The 26,451-nt window shown below is 35.4% G+C and overlaps 1 protein-coding gene across 3 annotated transcripts; it reads left to right on the top strand.

Moving 5' to 3' along the window:
- The first annotated feature begins 1,350 nt into the window (after positions 1-1,350).
- LOC149084728 (uncharacterized) lies at positions 1,351-24,652 on the top strand. Of its 3 annotated transcripts, none has more exons than XM_089235164.1 (8): positions 1,351-1,520; positions 5,729-5,822; positions 9,165-9,479; positions 10,705-10,852; positions 12,483-12,548; positions 13,509-14,186; positions 21,469-21,938; positions 23,396-24,652. In XM_089235164.1, the coding sequence occupies exons 1-8, from the start codon at positions 1,357-1,359 to the stop codon at positions 23,465-23,467; spliced, it is 2,007 nt and encodes a 668-aa protein (XP_089091290.1). In that variant the 5' UTR covers positions 1,351-1,356; the 3' UTR covers positions 23,468-24,652. The 3 variants fall into 3 exon arrangements, with proteins under 3 accessions (XP_089091290.1, XP_089091291.1, XP_089091289.1); XM_089235165.1 differs by having other exon boundaries at positions 9,165-9,494; positions 13,851-14,186; XM_089235163.1 differs by having other exon boundaries at positions 9,165-9,494.
- Positions 24,653-26,451: the final 1,799 nt, after the last annotated feature.

The following is a 26,451-nucleotide window of genomic DNA, read 5'->3' as shown; positions in this document are numbered from 1 at the left end:
TATCTTCTTTTTTTCCTCTAAAAAATAGTGTTACTCTCATTTTTACAGCATTTTGTTTCAAAGGAGAATATCTTGTATGATAATTAGTTTCTTCTGAAATAGTCCAAATTTCTCTCTATGTCGAACAACGATATCGGTAACGACGTCGAATGGTATCGAAATCTCTACGTCGTTCTATATCGGTGTGCTACTGGGATAGGGGTGGCGTCATCCTTTGTCAGGGACGCCGCGGTGAGCTGGAGATATCTATTTGTGTGCCTATTTATGTTTTGGAGTGATTTTTTTTTATAAGTGAAAATATCCACTTAAAAAAAAAACTATTATGATGATTTACTATGAACCATGAATGGGGCAAGGGAGCCGCGGGTGACGAAAGTTTGAGAACCACTGCCCTACGATATTTAGATAAAGGTATATAGTTTAGATAGAGAGCTAATAGAGAGAGGAGGCTTCCCTCGTGCCAGTAGAAAAAGCAGAACTGAAGCTCAATTTTTCTGGAACTCGATGTGGGTGCAAGTAAGACATTCGAAACGTTGTTATACAAAACGTGTAATATTCAAAGCAAATATATGTAATATTATATCTGTTAATTCACCGCTGGCTGCTTGTTATCTATAAATTTGTTGCGGACCCTCTTAATGTCCCGCAATATGCCGCGTCAGATCATAGACGGAGATAGCCTTCGAAGTCTGCGGGGGGAAGGGGCCCCTTCCCGGGGCACGATGATGATTAAAACGTTCGTAACTTACCAACTAAATCACTTGTGCACTTGCCAACTAAAGCCGTGTAAACGGCCCTTATCGTCTGCATACATTGTATCGTACTTGGCAACTTAAAATTAAGTTACCAACTAAAGCACTTGCCTCGTGTAAACGGGCCTTATGGCAATTCAATTATACACATATACATTAGATCAGATGACTCCACCTTTGACGCTGGGGGGGGGGGGGACAATGACCCCACTGAGCTATAAGTAAACTTATCCTTATAGCTCAGTGAATGCCCCCAATGTCCCCCGTATCTCCACCCATGCGGCCACTTAAAGTGATCTGGGAATGTGACGCTTAGTTCATTTTCACATTATTAGGGCATGAGGTCGCTGGCCACATCAGATGACTTCAAGGGCTACATTTGGCGCAAGGGGGGGGCCACAGGTTCAGTTTGTATGGATTACACCAAAAATTGGCATTTTGCTCAAAATTGGCAACTTTTTTTGGCATCAAATCAGTGTCCGTCCCGTATTATACCGCATTTTCACTTGGCAAAATATGGCCACCCGTCATATCAGCTGACGATAAAATTCCTCACAATCGGTGACTTCATTTTTGTTGTTGTTTGTTGTTGGTCCGATTCAAAATGGCGTCTAGGAGGAGATCCCTAGAAGAGAAAAACCTGAAAACTTTGCGGGAACTTGCCGCTTTCTCGGCGAATAAACAATGTTTCGACTGCAATCAAAGGGGACCCACCTACATAAACATGACCATAGGTTCCTTCGTGTGCACCTCTTGCAGCGGGATCCTGTAAGTGTAATGTGTTGCGGGGAGGATAAACCCACTTATATATTAATTCCGTTATTTGTTCTTGTTATAAATAATTTTAAAGTTATTGAATGACTTATTTGTGCTCTGACATGTACAAAATCAATTCATGATAGGATATTGTCCACTTTGTCAATCTCAACTCCAACATAGCACCTTTCTATTGGCTCCTTTGCAAAGTTCACCTATTAAAAGTGTCTGCCATGATGTTTTTTCTATTTAATTGATATGATTTTAGCTCCTGGTATTGCAATAAGCCAGGTTGTTTTTAGTACACTTTTGTTAATGTTGATGCAAGTGTTGAACAGTAACTGTAGCTGCACGAATAATTGATAGGATGTAACCTATATAGGGTCCAGCGAAACCTTGTTGATTTGGAGGTTTGATGAAAAAGAAACACTCATCGAGAATAGCTGTACTCTTTTAAGTTACTTTTATTTACTTATTTACTTACTTTATTTTACTTAGTTTTTTGGCCAGAGGCGGTTTTACAGTTTTGCCGCCTGTAGGCTACACACATTTTGCCTTCTCTCATTCTAGTGTAATTTCCTTGAACACACATTCGTCGAATTTGCTGCCCTGTACTGTATCCTACTTTCTCCACTCCCATTCCAAAACATTCCTGTCTGTTACTCATTTGGTCACTCACATGTTTACGTACTCTTTAGGTCACTCACTGACCTGCTACATTTCCTTCTACATCATTCTTTTGAACATTCGCATACTCGTACACACTCTTGATGACTCTTCTTGTCATTCACATGCTTGCACACATTTTGTTCACTCACATGCTTGCACACTCTTTTGTTCACTCACATGCTTGCACACACTTTTGTTCACTCACATGCTGTAAATTTTCTAGGTCATTTGTTTGGTCACTCACTGACTCAGTGACCTTATCCCTCAGACTCTGTAGGCGGAGGTGGATTTATGTGATTTGGCCATCCTTTTCCCATTTCACTAATTTTTTGTCGGCCCTTCAAACACTTGCTGCCCCTGGCAATAGCCCGCTAAGCCCCCCCCCCCATCCCGTAAATGCACCACTGCTCATGGCAACAGCTGTGATTTGGCTTTGTGTATCAGCTTTCTCACATTTTTGAGTTGTGCTTCTAGGTCAAGTTTTCTCATCGCCTTCAAAAAACAACAAAGTTATTGACACTTATCCCAGGCCCAAGTCCTGTTGGTTTTTCCTGTAGAGGCCAAAAAAAAAAAAGGAACGGCTATCTTTCTTGCCAAACAGAAAACTTAGTGACTAGAAAGAGATATTACTATGACTGTCAAAATCTAAAATTGACAATAAAAAAATTAACAATGCAAAAAACAGTCATAGACTAAAATAAGGGATCAAGATTAAAAACTTTACATCCTTAGATCAGATTGCTAATGATAAAAATCGGGACTTTCTTTTAAATAATACAATGGTCAGGTAAAAAAAAAAAATCTCTCTGGGTTCAGTCAAAAGAGGGTTCAGTCTCTCTGGGTGTTCAAAAGAAATACAATTGGAATATAATGGAAACACACATGAAATGTACAACCAAAAAAGACTGAAAATGCAATCTGGAAAACAAATTTCAAAAGAAATATTCCAATAAAAAAAATAATGTAACATACTGGGGAAAAAGATATGTGCGATAAAAAAAAAGCTCCAGAAACGAAGGTGCTAACTGACTAAAATTGATTCGAACGCTGTGCTCTGTGCAAAAGCCTATTACTAGTGACCTCTGGGGGAAGGGGGGGGGGTGTATGACATCACCTTTAGAATATAACTGACAGTGAAAAAAAAAGTTATGTCAATCTAGAAGGAAATAATAATAGTGGACAAGAAGAAAATGCACGTGGAAAAAATGACAGACAGTCTAAAAGACCTAGATTTTGCCAATAACCTGGGTCCAGGTTAATTACAGTGGCATCTCTGCATGTGTATCTATAAAGTGGAATCAGTAATTGAAGTGGAATAAAATTGATAATATAATGATCTAAGTGAGCTGGTTGTTACCTTTGGTTGCACCTGAAACACATTAGGCTACTCCCCAAATTTGTTGAACATGAATCGTGATTAAAGATGCCATTTTAACAATCAGTTTGCAGAAATGGTGTGTTGGTTCTAACGAACTCTATTAATCTTAACGTGAGCGTAAAACATTAACTACAGCTGCATGAACACCTGATGTATGGGGTCCAGCAAACTTCCTCTTTGATTCCAATAGGAAGCCACACTCACAGAGTAGCTGTATTCCCACAACCATTCTTGCGAACAGCTGTATCAAGATGCACTCACACCTATAGCTGTGATTTGAATGTGTGTATCAACATCCCCATATTTTTGATCTGGGCTTCTAGATCAGGTTTTTAGACTGTCTCTTGGTGAACAACAAAGTATGCTAACACAGATCCTGGGCTTTGCTGATCTTTTCTGTGGAGGTCAAAAACGAGTATATTAATAAAGGGGAAGCAGCGATGAGATGATGCCGATCTTCCCCTTGAAAAGTCTTGCCACAGAAAGCAGCAGTACAAACATTCAATCATTACACTTCACTCCGAGTTTAAAAATTAACGGTAGATGGCAGTACTACAACAAGCATTACACAGAAATAAACTTCAGATTAGGTTCACAACATGTACATGCACATTCCAACATGTACCAATTGGTTAGAAGTTCCAGAGGAATATGGACGAGGTGCGTGTGCAGTTTATAGTGGCAGTTGTAGTGATGGAATGATTATTATTTAGTAACCAGTGTGAAGCAAACTGTTGTTGGTTGCATCTGCATTAGCCGGCTGCTATTTTCTTACAGTTGAACCCTGACTACAGGCAGGGCTATATAGTAAGAGCTGTCTTATCCCTTTGAAGTTGCTGTGTCTGCCTTGGCTCAGTGGGTGTGGGTCTCAGATCAGGTGTGTGATATCACTGCTGTAATATTTTTTAACTGAAGCGTGACCTTAAAATACCAGGGTAGCCAATGGCAATTAAAGGGTTCTGTCAGGACAATGGCCTCTGCTAATACCGACCCCAGAACATCATGAGGCAACCCTTATTATATGGCCCTGGATTAGCTGTGCCCTTTTAACAACTGGTTCGTTGAAATCAAGAAAAAAAATTATGTATCAGTTTTTTGTACAAATTTCCTAACTTCAAGAAGCAGATGTCAGATGATCTTGTTAAAAGGTATACAAGAAACAACAGACCTACAACGAAACAAATATTCAATCATTACACTTCACTTACAATTTGAAATATAGATGGAAGCAATAAGCTAGTAATTGCTCATGGTGATAGACCACAGTTGTGCTCGATTTGAAAGGAAGAAAGGCTCTTGCACACTGCAGTGTGTTGACTTAATTCCACAACTGAGCAGAACCTCTGTATGCCATCATTTTTGGGCTCCCCGAAAAACTGATAGTATGAACAGAATTAGGATGTGTAAGTCATATCCACAGAAATCGACGAGAAAGAGAAAAGGTTTTTGTAGAAACACCCCTTAAGCAAAATGTACCGAAAACTGCAACCCCCACTGCAGAAAAATCTTGAAAAGAATCTTAAGAAAAGATGGAAAAGAACTCTTCTGTGTATGAAACATGTTATGAGAATTTTTACTGCAGAACATTTTCAGTTGTCCGAGAGATCACTGCATAAACAAATGCAAAAAAATTCTGTTTTGGGAATTAGGCGGAGATGGTTTTAATCAACCTGAAGAGTTGAGAAAACTAACTTTTAAGGATGCCATGACTTTGTTAATGGAAGAGACAGTAAATAATTTTTTTTTTCACAATTGTATATTTTTCATTATCTGCATTCAATTTTTTTTTGTCTTTATGCATGTATACCAATACCAGGATTGTGGTTTTGGACATAGCGCTTGGATTTTTCTGTCCTTATATGTCTAAAACATTAAACACATAATATATGGCGTGTAAACCAATGGATTTCAATAGTTTTTATGGTTATAAATATATTATTTTTGCTTCACACCTTATTATTTTGAAATGTAGGTTACAAACAGAACATCATGGTTAAAAACTTCTGTGAATACTATAGCTTTTACTGTACCGCCCATAGCCTTGCTTGAGCTATACCTCTAGATATCACAAAGATAGTTTTTTTTAGTTTACAAATTAGTTAAATTTTTACTGGAAAACAAAACAGACTGTATTTATGACACATATTGATTTTCTTTCTTATTTTTTTAACAGGCGAGGATTAACTCCTCCACATCGAGTAAAATCCATAACTATGACAATGTTTACTCCTGAAGAAATAGAGTTCCTTAAAAGCCGTGGAAATGAGGTATAGTAAATTTCATATATCTGCTTATTAAAAATTTCATTTTTTGTATTGAAGAAGCATGTTAATTCAAAGGCTGGTTGAAGTCTCTATGGTAATCATATCCTGCACTGGAATTTTTGAGAATAAATATGTTAATTATTAGGACATGTTTCTAGTGTTAGGAGAAGGGGAGGGCTCAGATAGGGTTGGTCTGACTTTTCCCAACCTGAAAAACTCTAATTAAAAAATGTTTGAAAAAATTCGCAGAAAACTACACATTGAAACTGCATTTACTTGCATGCAGTATGCTTTCTAATGATGTTAAATACTGCATTGTCACATTTTATCTTAATGCAATGAAAGCACCCGCCCTGCCCCTACGGGCACACAGTACATACTTTATCTTAAGAGAAATACATAGGTCAGTCTGTCTTCAATGCTATTTAGAGTATATTTTAACATATTGCAAGTGGGGGGGGGGGGGAACTGAGATCTCAGTCCATCCTTTTCCGACTATTAATTTACTGTATACAAAATCTGGTTGTATCTCCATACAGCAATTTACTACCATTGGAGTTGGGTAGGAAGTGAAGGTGCCATCTATCGGTGGTTGCACAGGCTCTGTAGTAACGAACTGGTTTTCCATGTTTTTCCCCCTGGTTCAAACCCATGGACTCTGACAGTAACCTTCATAGTAGGAAGATGAACACCTTACCACTACTAAACCACACATGCACCTCGTCCACATTCCTCTGCAGAATTTATAACTAATTGGTACATGTTGGAATGTGCTCGTGCATGTTGTGAACCTAATGTGAAATTTGTTACTGTGTAATGCTTGTTGTTTTTTGTAGTGCTGCCACCTGCCATAATTTTTTCTAACATCTTACCACTGTACCACTTGGGTGTAGCCTTCTCTGACTGGGATTTAATATTTGTTCTTCAGCTGTAGGAAGTTGCTGAATGTGGAATCCATCAATGTGGAAAAAATAACCTCCTGCAACTACGGTCAAAGATGTTTGTCAGTGAATATAGTCTATAATGTTTGAATTTTAGGGTCCCCCAAAATCAAGAGGCATTGGGCAAATGCTGTAGTTGCCCATGAGTAAATTGGGCCCTGCCCTTATAATAAAAAACAAAATGATCCCCCCCCCCCCCAGAATTGTCTGTAATGAGCCATCACTGACACAATAACTACATGATTGCCATAAATTACTCAGTCTATTATATTTATGTAGGCTACAGTATATATAACTTGTTTTCCTACTGCTTCATTTTTAAAAACCCTGAAAAAACCCAAAAAACTGGGTTTTTCCCAATCCTGGCTTGGGAACGTAACTACCAGGTGTACAAGTATGAAATGCGGATTTCAGAAAACAGATGGTGCACCAATGCAGTTTGTGCTATAAAGATTTGACACTGTGTCATTTTGTTGTGTCATCAACAAGTGTCAGATGCGCACGAGTGATAAATTGGAAAAGTGTGTGCATAGTGTTGTATTGTTGTGTTCAATATGTCGAAAGTTATACTGAACAAAGAGCATTCGCGGACAGCATTAATTTTTTTGTTTTCATTTGAAGAAAACTGCTGCTGAATCATACCGATTACTTCGAGAAGCTTATGGTGAACATGCTCCATCGCAAGATACGTGTGAATGATGGTTTTGGTGTTTCAAAAGTGGCGACTTCGATGTTGCAGACAAGGAACATGGAAAATCGCCAAAAAAAGAGAAGATGTGGAATTGGAAGCATTGTTGGACGAAGATGATACTACACAGACACAAAAACAACTCGCAGAGCAATTGGGCGTTAGTCAACAAGCTGTTTCCAATCGCAATGCCCCATGACAACGTGAAATGCTCCTTGACAATGTTCAATGGTCAATGCTCCATCACATACAGCAAAAGTGGTTCGCGGCACGTTGGAAGCACTCAGCTGGAAGTTCTATCCTATGCGGCTTACTCACCAGACTTGGCTCCTTCCGATTACCACTTGTTTGCATTGATGGGTCACGCACTTTCTGAGCAACGCTTTGGTTCGTAGGAAGATGTGAAAAAATAGCTCGATGAATGGTTCGCAGCAAAAGGGGAAGATTTTTACTGGCTTGGTATTCACGAATTTCAGGAAAGATGGGGGAAATGTATAACAAGCAATGGAGCATACTTTGAATAAAGCACTTTTTATCATTCTTCCGAATTTAACGTGTTTTTTTTTTAAAAAAATCCGCATTTCATACTTATACACCTGGTATGTCTTGGTGCCCCAGTGATGCTGTAAAGAAGGATCTGTTTTGACTTGCTCATCAGTAAGACAGATGCGATGCAAGATCTATTTTCTGCCAGTTACCTGTAGATTTGGTTTTGACCTCACCATTATTTTTCTTGTTAAAAACAATATTCTCTGAAGAACACTGACAGTCGTTACCGGAATTTGATTGAATCGATTCTTGTTAATTTTTCATTGTTATATCCAGAAAGTTTTTGCAGTGTTCAGGGGAAAGGGACACCAGAAAGATAGTAAAGTTATGTGGGTGGGGAATCATTTTCTACCAACAGAAACAAAACATTTGTGAGGTGACCAAATTTCTTAGTGATGAAAACAGAACATTAGTATTGATATGAGGCATTAAGCAAGTCATCGTCAATTTGTGATCAAAGATAGGTTGAATCCCTAACTAAAATATTTATTGACCAAATCTTCAACTTAGTTAAAAAAAATTGACTTTCTTGTTTTTGTGGATTCACAAACATTGTTATAACTCTCAGGTTTTACTTCACATATTTTGTAAGTCTATAACTCTCTGTATTGATTTTATCTCCTAACATAATAGATTATCCCATTTCGATATAATGCAGGACCCTGAAATTTTTTTTTAAACTCTGCATTTAATGCAATTCCTCTATTTAAGGATGAAATACTTAGAATGGACAATAACGAAAACTGCCCCATACAATGGCTCTTTCCAATGAGAGCACTGCTCATTCCGAGCTATTCCTATAAATTTGAATAACATCATAAACCATAACAAACAGTTGTTCTTTAATGATACGTTATAGCAGCAATGCAGTGAATTGTTTATGAATGTTTTATTTGCCTTGCGCTTGAATGCAATTATAAGTTTGTAGATTGCAGTGGATCCTGCTTATAATATTCCCACTTTGAATGTTTTTTTGCTCATTAAAAGTTGGGACATCAAAAATAGTATTTATTGAAATTGCCCATTACAAGTGTTTCTCACTTATAACATGTATGCATGGCAGTTTTCGAAAAATATTATAAGTTGGATCCGCTCTAAATTGCATTGTTTTTTTAAATAATATTTTTTGAGCAAAATATGTAATCATGTTTTTGTCCCCTTTCTTAGTATTGCAAATATGTTTGGTTGGGAACTTATGACTCTCGCACAAGTAACATGGAAAATGAGGGCAAAGATGAGCATCGTAAAAGAGATATGATGGTTCAAAAGTATGAGAAGAAGAGGTGGTATGTTGATCCAGACATTGCTGTAAGGAAAATGCAGCATGACTATGATCAGCCACAGCAACAGCAGAAACAAGTAGTTACACCCACTACTACTATTACGACTTCTGCAACAATACCCAGGCAGTATTCTTCGACTAAAGTGCCAGATGTGCAACCTCTGTCTCAGCTTTTGGGGAAGTCTCCCACCCCTATTGTGGTGAGGAACAACCAGGTGAATGCATGCAAAATTGTATCTCATTCTTATAAAGGTCTTCTACTGCAGAAGTTTGATATAAAGAAAATAAAGCTATTACGAGTGATTTACCACACACCATCAACAGGCTAATGTCTAAGACATTTATTGCTTGATGTCTCTTGTAATGGCGATTACCCCTGCTATTTTAAACTATCATTTTAACATATAACAGACTTTTACTATATAAAGACCTCATTTATAAGGATTAATGTCACAAATGATAACCTGTAGGGAGTTTTACAGAGTTCTTGCTTGTAATATTATAGGAATATTGTTTGTTGAGCTGATTTTTTGTTTACTAATCTTTTTCTTGAAAGTGTTGGTTGAATATCATGGTATGAAGACAGTAGGAAGGGTAACATTCCTGTAGTTTTTTTATTAAAAACCATTAAATTCATTATTAATTATTATTGTTTAGTTTTGTACATGTGAATAATGCTATGAACTTGCTACGAGTCATGCTACTATTTGTTTCATGACCCATGGAAGGATCATCCCTTTGGGTCAAATAGTGTTTGTAATTTTTTTTGTCTTGTTCGGTATTTATTTTTTTCTCCTTGTCTAAATGAATTAAGAATTTTTTTTTTTTTGTGATTATAGTATCATTACCTGTGGAATTATTAGCAAATTTATTGGGTTGGTTCTATTGCAATTATTCTGAGGTTGCCACACATCTATTACTATTTAACTGTACAATGCACCTCGTGAGCATTTCTTAGGGATTTCTAATGAATTGGTACATAATGGAACACATGTTTTGAGTGACGGTGAGGCTTTAATATACAGGGTGCATAGGTAGCAGGGCATATGACATTTTACTGGTGAATTGTTGATCCTAGAGACATACTTTCAATTAGGAAAAGAATGCAAATAGCGTGTAGTACTCGGATATGCCATTCATGTTGCAAGAGTTTGTAGAGTTATTTAAAAAAAAATTTAACTTTTTATACATACACCTTGTGCTGGATACTCTTTATAATTGGAAGTATGCCTCTAGAATCAATGGTTCGCCAGTAAAATGTCATACACCGCGTTACCTATGCACATAGGTTTGGCCATATGCATTTATTGATAGAGGTGCTACTGTTCATTAGTGTAATATATCCTGCAGACAATTGTGAAAGCCATGTAACCTTAATGGTTTTTTGCATGTCTTATAATGTGTATGATTGATTTTTATATCTAGAATGCAGACAAGTGGCCACACCCAGTTTCATCTGCATCAGCCAATCCAGCGATAACAACAACAAGGAGCTCTTCACAATCACAGGGTACTCTGGACTTGCTTTCTGAATATGGTAGTGCCGCTGTTGTCACTTCCTCTTCATCACAAGGTTGGTTTTCACCTGGCTATACTTTTTCAAATATTTATGTTTTGAAATATATGACATATTTTTATGGGCATCTTTTTCTCAGCCACCTTGTTGGGCATTTTGCCTGTTGTGGCATTGTATTTGTATTTCCTTTTACCTAAAAAAGGGTACATAAAAAATAATGATATGAAACTCCCTTTTATTTTAGCTGTGATATTGCTCAACAAAAATATAATTTGTACTTATTTCTGATAACTTATTTTCAAATATCTCTGTATTTGATTAAAAATAGCTATTATATTATTATTATAGTAGCGAGGACTAATGAGACAAATTTAGGTTTTAAATTGATTTTAAGTGAAGCTATGGAATCATTGTTTGTGTTTTGTTTCTTTAATCATGGGCAAATGATTAATTGATAGACCATTAATTGATAGACTTAATGGTCTGGGGGGAGGGACGTGATGATGTCAATTAATGTATACATATGCATATACAGTCGGACTCGCTTATAACAAACACGGATATTACAAATTTCCATTTATAACAAAGTTTTTCATTGTCCCGTGAATTTCATGTTGCTTATTTATGCTATTTTGATTGCTTATAACGAACACCAATTTCAGCAAAGTATGCCTATAACAAAATTTCAATAATTTTTCAAACATGGAATTGTCACAGATTTCTTTCTAATTTTATCTAAATTTTGTAAATTTATCTTTTTGTAACTGATACTTTTTTGTTTCTTTACTTCGATGATTACTTGGCTGTTTTCGGTAAATCTTTTTTTCTACTTTTCTCTGTTAGATCTTATTTTGTTTGCAGAAAACCTTATTAGGAAGAAAGGATTGAGGTTATTTATTCCCAAGAATCTAACCTCTAAAATACCTTTAGTGCAAATTAATTTTGAGAATGCCGAAGTGCCAAACGCTACTCATTGCTTCAAAAATTGTAGTTCTACGGTTGGTTGAAAACCAGAAAATTGAAAAAGTGAGAATTAGAAAAATTCGAGATTACTCAAAGTTCTTAACTCTAACTTCAAATGGTTTGAAAAAATGAGACGAAAAATTTTCCTTTGTCAGTGCTCTTACTGTACAAGAAAAGCATGCTTATTTGGCAAAAATGATTTAAACTCAAAACGTTCAAAGCATGCAAAAAATATCATGAAAAAAAGAAGCAATGATTGACACATATTTTTGTTGTATATGTTGATGTATTATTCACTTATGTGAGATTTTAATTAAATTTTTAATCTTTATTAAGATATATTATTCTAGTCTATTCATTTTAAGATTGCTGAGATTACTGAAAAATGTATATCGTGTACGTAAGATGTTTTATTTTGCTTAAACACATCATTTTTCAAATCATCATAAACACATTTTTTGTGTGGATTTTGTTATGAGGTCATTAGATTAGTCATAAAGGATATATGTAAATTTATTGCGCCATTGTAACTTTTTGCGCTTGGCTAAAAAATGCTTGAATTGATCCCCTCCTTTTCTATTATGGTCACTGTTTTTATTTGTGTTCGTGTGTGTGGTGAAAAAAGGGAGAACTCAAATTCTCTTTTTTTTTCACATATACATGATAGATTCTGTATTTCTTTGCAGACTTAACATGTGTAGTAAATGATATTCTTCTTTTTTAGGAACATGGACAGCCAATGAAAATTTTGCTAATTTTGAAACAGCATTCAGCGATGATAAGAAAGAAGGTAAAACAAGCAAAATAATCTCAGTAACATGAATTAGATGTATTCATTTATTAATGAAATGTTGCAAATTTTAGGGTTTATGAATTAAACTTTTTTATGAGTTTTGTTATAACAATGAACTACCATTAAGATAGCAATATGTATGAGATTTTTTATTTAGTGCTGATCTATAGTTTCTTGTATGCAGCAGTTAACGCTTGGAAGCAGTGCATAATAAAGGAGTTAAATATTTCGTAATCACGCCATGAGTGTACGAGTTCTGTATTTTGGGATTTTTAATGACTTGGACACTTTTCTGAGATTAAACATGCATGGATGTATCACACAGGGATGTATCATGAGCTTCATGGACCCTGATTAGTTTTGAAGCCCTGGATGTTTACCTTTGAAAATGAAATTTGCTACCTTGGGATAACTGAAGCACAGAGCATTGCCTTGGTATTATATGATGTCTCATGTTATAGGCTTCACTTGGCTAATTTTTTTTACTTCACCCTTGTTTTTCTTAATTGATTGATTTCCCCAATCATCATAAGAAAGACTTCCTATGATGTTTGAAGTGTAAAGAGCAGATTCACAAACCATATACTCTAATTTAGCAAAGATTTCAAAGTATATTTTGAGTTATCATAAGCATACTTGAATGAGAATAGATTGTAAATATAACATTGCTTCTTTTTTAAAGTGAATTAATGACTAACTACATTTTTTATTTTCAAACTTCCTTTAACTAATTTTCAATGAAACAATTTTATATTTATGCTTACTTGCCTGTTAAAAACTGCATTCTAAAATTTGAATGCAATAATTAATTTCATTTCTGCTATATATTTCAGTATCAATAATTTGTTATGTGATTTCAATTTAGTTTTAATCCCTACCTGCTTATTTCTATGGGTTTCTTTTTTTTCCCTTTTCCTCCATCTATCTATCTCTCTTCGCCTGTGGTTGTGGTGGTAGCTTTATTATCATCAAGTGCAACAGTCCAGTCATTACCTTCATTCCAATCGAGGAATAACAGAAAAACTGCTTATATGCCTCCAAGTGGATGGACGTCATTTGATGACGATCTAGACCCGCTATCTCCCTCTGCCGCTACAAGAACCTCTACTGCTGCCCCTGGTATTTCTGCCTCTTCCTCTGCTAATTCTGTTTCTTCTTGTGTGGTTTCTGGTGTTCCAACCTGTACAGCAGTAATGCCTCGTCCACTCAGTCTACCTGCATTCACTCATACAAATCCTTTCAAAACTATACCTGTCGGAAATACCATGGTAGTATGTACTCAGTGGCAATCTCTTGCAGCGAGTCCAGGAATCACCACAATGCTGGCATCCATCAGTTTGGATGCGTATCCGATGTCGGCTAAAGAAGGAGCTGCCGCGCAAACTCCAAGTGCACAGCCACCACCACCTGTTACAGTGACCTCATCGACTGGATCTTCCAGTAAGCAGGCTCAAGAAGATCGATATGCGGCTCTTGCAGATTTGGACAGCTGCTTCAACCAATCATCATCTGGTGTCACATCACCTAGTTGGTCTGTGAATTCTGTAACTACATCTGCAAACACACCTGTGGCAGCCTCAAGTACATTCAGTTTTCCTTCGACAGATTCCAGTGTCTCCAATTATTTCACTACAGGTTTGTGTTTAAAATATATTTCAATAGCATATTTAATTAGAATAAATGGAATTTATTTTTCAACCAATGATATATATGTTTTGAAGAAATCATCAGGTTCTTTTTTTCTGTTAAAGTTGATTGGATGCATTTGAAAGTGGTGGGATTATATTTCAGATTTTGGTAACAAATCATTGTTATACTGATGTTCATACACTTCTGTTGTAGTTTCAAATTAATTTCCATGGTTATTTCATTTAAATAACTTACATGGTGTGTTCAAACAGTTCCTGACTGCCTTTATAACATTGAATTTTACAATAATCTGTGTGCCAGAGGTAAAGGGCACCATGTCACAAAAGGGAAATTGTACAGGAGAGCCATTTAAAGTTTTTTTTTAGTATGTCTTTCTATGGAGCTTGCTTGTTTTATAAGATGAATATGTCTGTTATTTATTCAAATAGGACTTGGTGTCCTATACTTATGTGTAGTGTAATAAAAATACTGCAAATTAATATTGCACTGTAATAATATTGTATTAAAATTAATTTTATGCTGTAAATTGTGATAGTGTTATCTCAATATCAATGAAAATGGACCTAGTGTCCTTTACCTCTGGCATACAGATACATAAATGTTTACTTTCAATGTGTTCAACATAGACTCTAGCTTCTCCTATATACATTTCACATCATGCAAACAATTTTTTGAATGTCCCAGAGTAATTCTCATTTTTTGTTAATAACCCCCCTTCATCACATCTTGTTGAATGCCTTTAACATAGCATGTCTAACATCATCAAAGTGATTTTTTGAAATCCATTTTAATCCATTTTTTTTGGAAGAAAAAAAATCTGGGAGCGAAATTTAATTCACATTTATATGAAGAAGATTGGATTACAGTAGCATTTTAAAGCTTAAATTGATCAAAGATGAATGTGTTACAGCATTGCTGTGTAACAGAAAACAATCTTGCCTCACCCTTTATTGGTTTATTATATTTATTTGTCCATTACACAACTTCTATGATAGAGTAAATACTCTCCATACTACTTCTATTGCTTCTGTCTGACCATACACACAATTCGTAAACATTCCTTTTCAGAATTTCTAACAAATTAGTACATGCTGGAACGTATTGTATGGAACTTATGTATGCGGGGTTTTAAAGTATTTATACCATACAGTTGTCCCTCTGTATTTGCAAGGGTTATGTTCCAGGGGTGACCATGAATATGGAAAATCCACAAATAACCTAAGCCCTAAAATGTATTTCTTTAGGCATCTAATTTTTATAGTATCTGCTTTGTGTGAAAGAAGTAAAAAAAGAGAGGGTCCAGTGATTCAAGGCGATGCTTTATGGGAAGAACAACATAATGTCTGTTAGTTGTTTCTTCTAAATTCCAGTTAATTTGTTAGTATACAAATACAAATACAACGCCACAACAGGCAAAATGCCCAACGAGGTGGCTGATAAAAAGATGCCCATAAAAATATGGTTGTCATATGTTTCAAAAATACAGCAACCCAATTAAAAATGCAATTACATAAATTACAAACAATATATACACATGATAAAATATTATACAATGCCCATAAAGAATACTTATGGTTGTCTTATTCTAAGAATGGATAGCTTCTCGATTTACCCCAACATGTTTATCGTATTTCTTTTTAAACGTGTCAATTGTGTTACAATTTACTACCTCCGGGGGTAAGCTATTCCATTTATTAACAACCCTATTGGAGAAAAATTCCCTGCGACACCATAACCTTGCATTGTCCCTCACCAATCGATACTGGTGTCCCCTTGTAAAAGCAGTCGATTGGCGGTGTACTAAAAGTTCATGGTCCATCCTATCCATCCCATTGAAAATTTTGAACACTTCGATCATATCTCCTCGACACCTGCGTTCATCCAATGTAAACATATTCAAAAAATGAAGTCTTTCTTCATAACTCAAGCCCTGTGTGCCAATAAGGACACGCGTAGCTCTTCTCTGCACCCCTTCAACCAAGTCTATGTCCCTCTGTAGGTATGGTCTCCAAAACCTTACAGCATACTCCATTCCAGGACGAACTAAGCCTCGAAAAAGCGGAAGAATGACTTTAGGAGAACGCGAAGAGACCTTTTTGAAAATGAGACCAAGCATTCTATTCGCTTTTTTGACAACCGCTGAACAATGTTCAGAAAACTTAAGTCGCTCATCAATGAGAATTCCCAAATCGGTGACTCTAGTTGCATCCGGGATAGTGACACCATTCAACTCGTAAGAGAACCGTGGGTTGTTCGAACCAAAATGAGCGACCATGCACTTATCTACGCTAAACGTCATGCTCCATTCATTTGCCCATGCTGCAATCTTGTTTAAGTTGGTCTGGAGCAACTCCCTATCGCTTTCATTTCCGATTACCCCCATTAGCTTCACATCATCTGCGAATTTGTTAGTAATTCCATCGATACCCTGATCGAGTTTGTCGATAAAAAGTGAAAAAAGTATGGGGCTATAGTAACAAGGCTTCCTTTACCAATTTTTCTACATGTGAAAAACCTATCAGGTTTACCAGGTAGGGGTCTATGTCAATCTATTGTCAATTTAAACTTACGAAGCCTTTGATATGTTGTTCATAACAAACATGTCTTCTAATATTTAGAAGACACCAACGAATAAGGCAAATACACAAAAAATAATAAAAGTCCTAATGCATTTCAACACCAATGGGTGCCGTCTTCAGAGGGAAAATTTAACCACTAGTTTCGCTGACCAAGTTTCCCATTTGGGTTGAATACCAAATCTTCACGCTCGGTTGCTCAGCGGAAGAAGTACGTCTGTTCACTTCAAACGTCGTGGTCAGAATGAAGCTGTGAGCCTGCGTGAGATACTAATGCAGCGTCCTGATTGGACCTTTGCGGAATAGTGCTATCCGATTGGTCCATTCGAATTTTCTTGTAATTCCCGCTCGAAATTAATTTAAGCCATGGTGTTGCGATCGGGGGTGTAGATTTATTATCGTTCACTAGTATATTTTTGAAGGCCCGAATATATGTGCCTTCGTAGAAATCTAGATCAACTGTGGACTTGACTTTGTGAAAAACTCTCGCTTCTTGAAATTTGAATTTGTGGCCTTCTTGCCAACAGTGAGCGGCGATGGTCGATTTTTCACATTCCTGATTCTTAACACAGCGAGCGTGTTCATTTAATCTTGCTTTTATGGGTCTCCTTGTCTGTCCTATATAACCAAGAGAGCAATCACCACATGGAATGTAATAAATGCCCCATTGTTTATTCTGCGATATAGCATCCTTAGGGGGCATGAAACCAAAGTTTTTAGTGGGCACATCTATGGTTGTTAGATTAAACTTTTTAAGAATCGGTTTGATTTTTAGTGAGAGTATTGGATCGTAGGGTATGACTACACTTTCTCTGAGTGGTCTCTCTGTAATATTTTCTAGAGTGGTTCCTCGTGCCGGTTTCAAGAATTTTCTACTTAATTCGTCAACGATCTTGGTGCTGAACCCCTTGTCTATCGCAATTGCTTTGATGGTTTCAAGTTCGTGGTCTAAAGTGTTCCGATCTGAACAGATGTTAAATGCTCTCTCTACAAAGGTGCGAAAAGACGAAGTCTCATTACCACCTCATTTCAGATCTTGCCATCCTATGCAACAGAAACTTTCGTCTTTTCGCACCTTTGTAGAGAGAGCATTTAACATCTGTTCAGATCGGAACACTTTAGACCACGAACTTGAAACCATCAAAGCAATTGCGATAGACAAGGGGTTCAGCACCAAGATCGTTGACGAATTAAGTAGAAAATTCTTGAAACCGGCACGAGGAACCACTCTAGAAAATATTACAGAGAGACCACTCAGAGAAAGTGTAGTCATACCCTACGATCCAATACTCTCACTAAAGATCAAACCGATTCTTAAAAAGTTTAATCTAACAACCATAGATGTGCCCACTAAAAACTTTGGTTTCATGCCCCCTAAGGATGCTATACCGCAGAATAAACAATGGGGCATTTATTACATTCCATGTGGTGATTGCTCTCTTGGTTATATAGGACAGACAAGGAGACCCATAAAAGCAAGATTAAATGAACACGCTCGCTGTGTTAAGAATCAGGAATGTGAAAAATTGACCATCGCCGCTCACTGTTGGCAAGAAGGCCACAAATTCAAATTTCAAGAAGCGAGAGTTTTTCACAAAGTCAAGTCCACAGTTGATCTAGATTTCTACGAAGGCACATATATTCGGGCCTTCAAAAATATACTAGTGAACGATAATAAATCTACACCCCCGATCGCAACACCATGGCTTAAATTAATTTCGAGCGGGAATTACAAGAAAATTCGAATGGACCAATCGGATAGCACTATTCCGCAAAGGTCCAATCAGGACGCTGCATTAGTATCTCACGCAGGCTCACAGCTTCATTCTGACCACGACGTTTGAAGTGAACAGACGTACTTCTTCCGCTGAGCAACCGAGCATGAAGATTTGGTATTCAACCCAAATGGGAAACTCGGTCAGTGAAACTAGTGGTTAAATTTTCCCTCTGAAGACGGCACCCATTGGTGTTGAAATTGCATTAGGACTTTTATTATTTTTTGTGTATTTGCCTTATTCGTTGGTGACTTCTAAATATTCTTGGGCAAAGTGGATCAACTCTTCTATGTCTTCTAATTCTCAAGATTTGCAGATTAAACAATGATGGCTATAGTTTGCAAGTTATGTAATACTTAACTAGAATACCTTTTTTTAATTGCTCCCAAGAAAAACAGCACTTTCTACATGAAAGATGGGGATCCAGGCGTACAGCAGTGGCTGATTGAATTTCACATTTCTATATATTGATATATTTGACTAGACTCATTGACGCCCTAATAACGGGAAACTACAGCAAAGAAGCTAACTTTTGTCAATATTTCTAATTTTCCTGGCATGTTTTTCACTTTTAGAAACATTTAAACAATAGTCTTGTATAAATATTTGCAGAAGCACCTGAAAAACCTTAAAGAGGGATTTTTTAAACATTTAACTTAACATGTACAGCTTATATTTTGTTCCGATTTGAGAATCATTACCTTAATAGTGTTTTCCAAAAAACTGGGAAAGAGCCCCAAATACGAAAACTGTGAATATGAAATCCGAGAATACAGAGGGCAGACAGTATTTGAATTATGTTTATTTCATGTTATACTGGTGCTACCATCCGGCTTCCATATTTTCAAGGGAAAATGGCTAATGTTAGAATTTTCATGTTTTCTAAGTATCGTGTTGAGGATCTGCCTCATTCTCCCCATTGATGTTCAATTACTTTTTCATCAATCTAGATAGTTAATTACAAGGGTTTGTATTCAATATTTGCATCACTTGTGCTGACAAATGACCATCCTTCTTGGTGGTCATCAAGCCTCATATGCTGGCAATTCTGAATTTTGTTCACCATTTCAAATATTCTAGCATAACTTGAACAATCTGAATCATATTCTATCCTTATCAAGTTGGACAGAGATGTGGAACAACTTTTCTATTTTTGAAACAAAATTTTAAATGAGGCTCTTTTCTGTTGTCTGTTTTGTTAATGGAGAAATGTGATGGCCTATCTTTTCACACACATTGAAGACAAATAATTGTCTCTTAATTCTTCAAACAAGTCAGTGTCATCAGTCCATATTCATAAGAGCTAATTGCATTAATGAATGATAGGTAGCTGCACTGGTATTCTGAAGCAAGAAGCAGCCTCAGAATTTTAAGATTGAAATTTTTTTCTATCAATGTTGATAAGCAGGTCGTTCATATAAATGGGTAGGGCTAGAAATTTCTATGACTTCACATGTTTTATCATGATTTTGTTTATTTATCTATTTTTGTGCATCAGAGAATTTTTTCATGATTTTCAGTTGTTTTTTAAGACAAGTATTGTCATATTTTTCCATAGCATTATTTTACATATTTTGTATTTTAAATTAAAATGAGGTTCACCCCCCCCCCCCCCATCTCATTTTACTACTGAAAGACTTATACAAGATTGTGATAAAAAAGGGTAGATTTTGGTATTCAGCATATCTGTATATCCATCCTTGTAACTTTAGAGTTCTCCCCTTTCTTTTATTTGGAAATAAATTGTTCTGGAACAGACCTGTTATACACTAGTCTTGTTCTCAAGATTGCATGGTGGTCTCTCAGAAGGTTAACCGCCCCCCATCCCCCTTCCTCCTAAATGATAGCGTGGCTGTAAATTGTTTTATTACCCAATCAATTCTGAGTAAGTCATGTAGATAACAAGGCTTCAATATTTTCCTATTCATTACAGTTTTTGGACAAAGCCATAGCTGTTGGACAGACCATAGGTTCCCCTGCTGAGTCCGCCTGTGTTACTTATTAATTCTGTGATAGTTATTGAATAGAAGAGTTTCAGTCCAAGGAAAAACTGATTTCTTAATTGCATTAATTATTAAAAAAATTGCACTGATGTTTCTTATTATGACATTATTTTGCTAAATATTAATATTACTAAAAAAAAATGAAAATTCTAGGATTTCTTTTGCTTTATAAGGCATATTTTTAGTTTTTTTGGATATAAATGCATTTTTTATTGAGCATTATCCATCAGTTTTTTAATTCATAAAAATCCTAACTTTACAAGTAGGCAACTAAATGTTACAAAGGTTTTTTTTAACAGCTGGCTGATGCAAAGATACATTGTTGGAAAGAGACAAAATTCAACTGCCCCCGCAGGGAATCGAACCCATGTCCTTTCACTTTTCGGGTGAACGCCCTAGATCACTAGACTACAAAAGCAACGAATATCTCAATCTTCCCTTGGAGCTTGTGTGCATTGAATGGGACCGTACATGGACGGTCGGACACAATTCAGGCCGAAGCTCACAATTGCTGACGATGTTGGAAGTGAATCCGGAAAGCAAAAAGACATGGGTTTAATTCCCCGCAGGGGCAGTTGAATTTTCTTTTTCCAAAAATATATCTTTGCATCAGCAATCTGTTAAAAAACCTTTGTATGGATAGCAGAGAGTGACGTCATCCGCGAACTAAATGCTAATTTAAATATCTGTCTTTATTCAAAAAACCACAATCTTCATCCGAAGCACAAAAGCACATAGCACTATTGTAGAATGCTCACTGAATGAACTTTTAGTATAAGAATGCTTATAGTGTAGTTGATGCTACTACTAAACTAAGTATAAGAATGCTTTCACAAACTTGATGAAAGTACAGATTGAAAACCGTAGATGACTATTCACGATTCTTAACACAAATCGTCACATTGTTTTTCAGCTCCATCCAATCCATTCGCAACAAGTACCACGAGCCTGTGGGGAACTTCAGGCCTTCCTTTTTACAATTCTGTGAACCCGTTTCAGAGCACAACCGAATCGTGTCTTCCATATCAACAGCCACAAATCAACAGAGTCTTTGCTCCTTTACCGGTCGTTGGGAATAGTCCAAGCGAAGATGCGCTCCGCTCACATTTCACCTCGACAGGCACTGTTCCACTTACTGCGATGCATGCAGGTGCTGTTGCAAGTCCGCCAAATGGATTTCATGGACAAATGTTCGGAGTGCAAAATGGTGACGTGATCACATCCCCAACAAGTCGTACAAATTTGTGGGGTTTGCCACCCTCATCCTCGATGCCATTTCCTGCTAGTCAGCTCACGCATAGCAACTCTGCCCACATGGAGAAACAGTCATCTGAACATGTGCAGTATTCAGATTGGGCCATCAGCGCTGCCAATCCTTTTATGGTAAGTATGGGAATCATTTCGTAGTTAAGATTGTTTAAATATTTAAACTAATTTGTGTTTCAAATGATAATTTATTATTAGTTACGTGCTTTTCATCCGAATCTTCAGGTTAGTTGAATATTGACATGCTTTTAGTTTTAGACTTATTTCTAATATCTTTATGTTTAAGTTGAATAGGAGAAAATGTTTATTGCCATTTAAATGATTATTTCTTTTGAATGATAAAATGATATGATTAACCATTAGTATGAGTATTTGAAAAAGTAAACCCAGGTGGGTATTTAAAGCATTAAACACATGTTTTTTTCCCCCTTTTTCCTTTAAAAATTGAACTTATGGAATAAAAGGGGCTAGTCATAGTCGCATCTATATATATGTCAACTATTATCTATGAAAAAATTACTTTAAGAAATATTTATACTCATTCCAATACCTCAGAAAAAAAAGCTGCAGAGTGATAATACACGGTAGTCTATAATCTGCACCTAAAAATTAAGATGTTTTTTTCATAATCTATGGATTACACGCAGAAAATTACTGGACTGTCCTTTAATGCCCATTAAAAGTCCAACAACAAAGCTGTTCGTATTTTGGGAAAATATTTTACAGCATCTGGTCAGAGAAACACCAGAATTGATTCATAAATCTAAATCAGACTACACAAAGCTTAACCTGAGAGGTAGGAAGAGGCACTTCCTACATCCCTGGTTTACGAGCTTATGCAACCTTCAGTAAGTCAAAAAGCTTAGCTGAAGCTCCCAAAGCAGAACATTTTGCATTTTTCTGCAATGAGCCCTCAGCTACCTGAAAATATTCTGTGGTAAAAATTCCTTTATAGTTCTTTCCTTTTAGTTTTTTCTGAGATTTTTCTGTGGTGCGTATGTCACAGTTTTCGCCATATTCTCCTTTGGGTAACCAAAGCAAAAGGTTTTCTCTTCAATGCAGTAACCAAACAGTTTTGAATTATTAAGGTTTTCTTTACGTGTTGACACTCTCATTCAATGTGGGATTTGTCTTTATTTCCTTAATTTCTTTATTCAGTTGAACTGCCGTTTCATACCTTTAATGTTGTATAATCTTGGTCACACTAGTCGTTTTTAGCACTAAAATGGTGCATTGAAGCTATTTTTTGCAAGAAGGAATAAATCTCTTAGATATACCAATAAATTTCTCACATGGTAATAAAATTTCTGATAATCCAATAAATGTGCAATGGATGCCCCTCTTATATTTTTATTACTAAATTTAGCATAATCAAATAATTTTTCTTTTATGATTGCATTATTTAAAATAGTTTTTTACATCAAAATATTTACATACTGTGTCCGTTAATGGTCCCCCTTTTTTTACTCATAACAATTTTTTGTCCCTATACATCCAAAAAGCAGTGCTTTATTCTTTTAGCTATATTGTCTGAGTACTTTGTTCCTCATGTCATGATTTTGTTCCATGAACAGGTGAGCTCGAATAACATTGGTGTGTCTCCTACACCAAAGCCAGCTGGTAATTCAAGCAATCCTTTCCTATGATGACGTTACATGATTGCTCATAAAACCCCCCTGTGGCCATGTCAAGCGGCGAATGCACACATTGACAGAAGCAACTATTTCTGATCTTCTGACAGATAGTTAAGCATCGGAAATAATTTTCTCCCCTTTTTGCTGTTTGTCTCTTCATATTTTGTGTTTACAGCTAAGAAATCCATTCGCAGATAGTGAGAAATTTAATTTTTCTAATATAGGTAGCGATTTTCTCTTGTTGCTTCTATCTGTTATTGAACAATGAGAAAAATAGAAAGCTTAATATAAATAATATATAAATATATATATATTGATATCTATGTATTTACTTGCTTTTCTTTTCTAGTCTACTTGAAATGATGTTTAAGTAATACAAGTTTTTTTCCGATTAAGTCATGACATTGCGTTGATAAATGTTTTAGAGAGTTTTTAGTTTTTTTTTCTTTTGAGATTTTTGTGTTTATGATTAAAATGTTACTATGTTATTGTTGGAAAATGTTTTAATTCAGATGTTTATATTATGTACAAAGTATCTAATCATGACAGAACTTTTTCCCTTCTTGATTAGCTGCACAATCTATTGCGATATAATTTTTTTTCCTTTTTTTGCTGTATAATTTTCAGTAAAAGCGAGATATTTTACAGAATTTTGAACATTTTATTTTTGTTTGTGGAAAAAAGTGTATATGAATATATATTGTGTATATAGATTGATCACTAGATACATGAAAAAATTTCTATTTCGAGTTCTTCCTCTATCACTAGGTGAAACTAATTGCAGTCTAAAAAATCTGTTCTCCCCTCCCCCAGGGAGGAAACTTTATATACAATATCCGCATAATATACAGTAGAACCTCTATATCTTGAAACTGATGGGAGTGATAAAAAATTTTAAATATGTTTTTCAGGAAATAGAGTTCTTACATGAAAATGAAAAGTCAGACTGTGTGGAATAATAGAAATTTGAATTGAGAGATCTGAAATACCTATTTATAAAAAAAATCTTTCCAATGTTTTTGGTGGACATAAATACTAAATTACATTTGTTTTTTGTTTCACTCAATACAGATTTAATTTACATACCTTAAAATAATTAATGCTGTTCAAAATAATTATATCCTGAAATTTCTTAACATGGATCTTGTCATTTTTTTTAAAAATCAGTAATTTTATAAATCATCACTAGTTCTCGTTGAATCTACTTTTTTCCTTATGCTGAAAAATTTGATCAAAATATTGACTCAAATATTTTTCTGAATCAATACTGAATTTTATCTATAGGAACATAATTTAAAACGTTTAATTGGTTCCGTCAAATAAATCAAGTTAAATTACAAACTTTTAATAAAATTTTAATCATTTTGATCAGATTGATCAACTCAACTAAAATTTTAAACTGTGATTAATAATTGATCGATTAATCGGACCAGCCCTAAAAAGTAATTAATAAACTAAGGTTGACACGTATGTTTTATTTTTAAGCATGTGAAACATCTATGGTTGAAATAACAGTAAATTTGGACCCTATCTTATTTGCTTAAGATGACACATTTTTAAGAACTGTCCAGAACTTTTTTCTGGTGCTTTTTTCCTCAATTTTCATCTTGCAAACAATAATTTTACTATCACTCAGGGTATGACAGGTTCATGGTATGCTGCCTATTTCCATAAATTTGTTTTGTGTAGTTTTTGGTAATCCAGTCATTTCTCTAGAGTAGAGTTTCCTAAACTTTTTCTAATCGCCCCTTCACAATTTTTTTTTCTCATCAGCTACCAACTCAAGCCAGCCTGTAAAATATTGTAATACCCATAGCTTCTACTATCCTTTTGTACTATTCCATCACCACCAGGAGGCGATATTGCTTATTTTGGGAAACACTGGTTCTATAGTTTCATCAATTTTTTTCTCAAACTCTACCATAAAACCTGATTATTTTAGAAATGACTATTCCAAACCCAGAATTTTAAGAAGCAATTGATTGTCAGTTAATTTGTGAGCATTTGAATTGTATGTTGGTGAATTTTTGCTATGCTACTCAAACAATCCATGTGATATCCAAGAGTTGTGATGGGTATATTCTTGTCATTATCAGTTTTCTTACCAGTTGATGCTCTGATTTAATGGTTCAAGTCCCAGAGTTGTGTTTTGAGGAACACAAAAAAACTTAATGGAAACATTACCAAAACTAAAAACTTAGAATGGGTGTTAAAATTTTTGATGGAAACTAAATTTTTTTCTTTTAAAAACCCCTTAATCTATGCACTCTTTTTCACCTATCAATTATGAAAATTTCACATCATCCAAGCTCTTCTGTTTGTTTTTATTTGTTCATTGAGGTACAGAGATTCTTAAAGGAAATGTTTTGGGGCAGACAAAACAGGGGACAATCCATTGACTTAGTATAGCACAAATACAGGGAACTTTTTTCCCTTCAAAATATTGAGTTTTTTAGAATAAATCTTTTTTTCAGAATAAAACGATTCAAGATAAAGAGCTTCTACTGTACAAGAAATTTATCAGTGCCATATTGTTGAAAATTTAGATCTATTATCTAATTTTAAATTTTGAATGAGTATTTTTTCCACATCGTTTTAAATGAGGCATTATCTTCATCCCTGGATGATGATTATTGATACGAGTGATTAGATATCAACTATACTAAAAATTTTTTTCTTGTGATATGTGAAATATTCTTTAATTCAGAGTGGCATAAATTTATGGAAGGGCATATTTGTACTTGCAATTAATTTGGAATTTTCTTTATTCCTAGAAAATTATTCTCGGTCCCTTTGTGTGTTGATGTCATTTTAATCAATATTGGCTCTTTTTTGTGTGTGTGTGATCCATTCCAGGCAATTTTTGTTGATCTTCCTTTTTTTTATTGAAATTTTCCTCATGTTTATTTCACAACCTATTACTGTATACATTCCCATTTGTTTGACTTCTGTATCCTCCTAATCTTACTTATTTGAATTTCTGCAGCCACAGCTGA

This window comes from Pholcus phalangioides, unplaced genomic scaffold (genome assembly GCF_987345545.1).
Source record: "Pholcus phalangioides strain wild (caught in Gottingen) unplaced genomic scaffold, Ppha-v1.0 ptg000008l_1, whole genome shotgun sequence".
In the NCBI taxonomy this organism is placed as follows: Eukaryota; Metazoa; Arthropoda; class Arachnida; order Araneae; family Pholcidae; genus Pholcus; species Pholcus phalangioides.
Note: the sequence above shows the minus strand (reverse complement) of the source record. Positions and strands in the feature narration are given on the sequence as shown.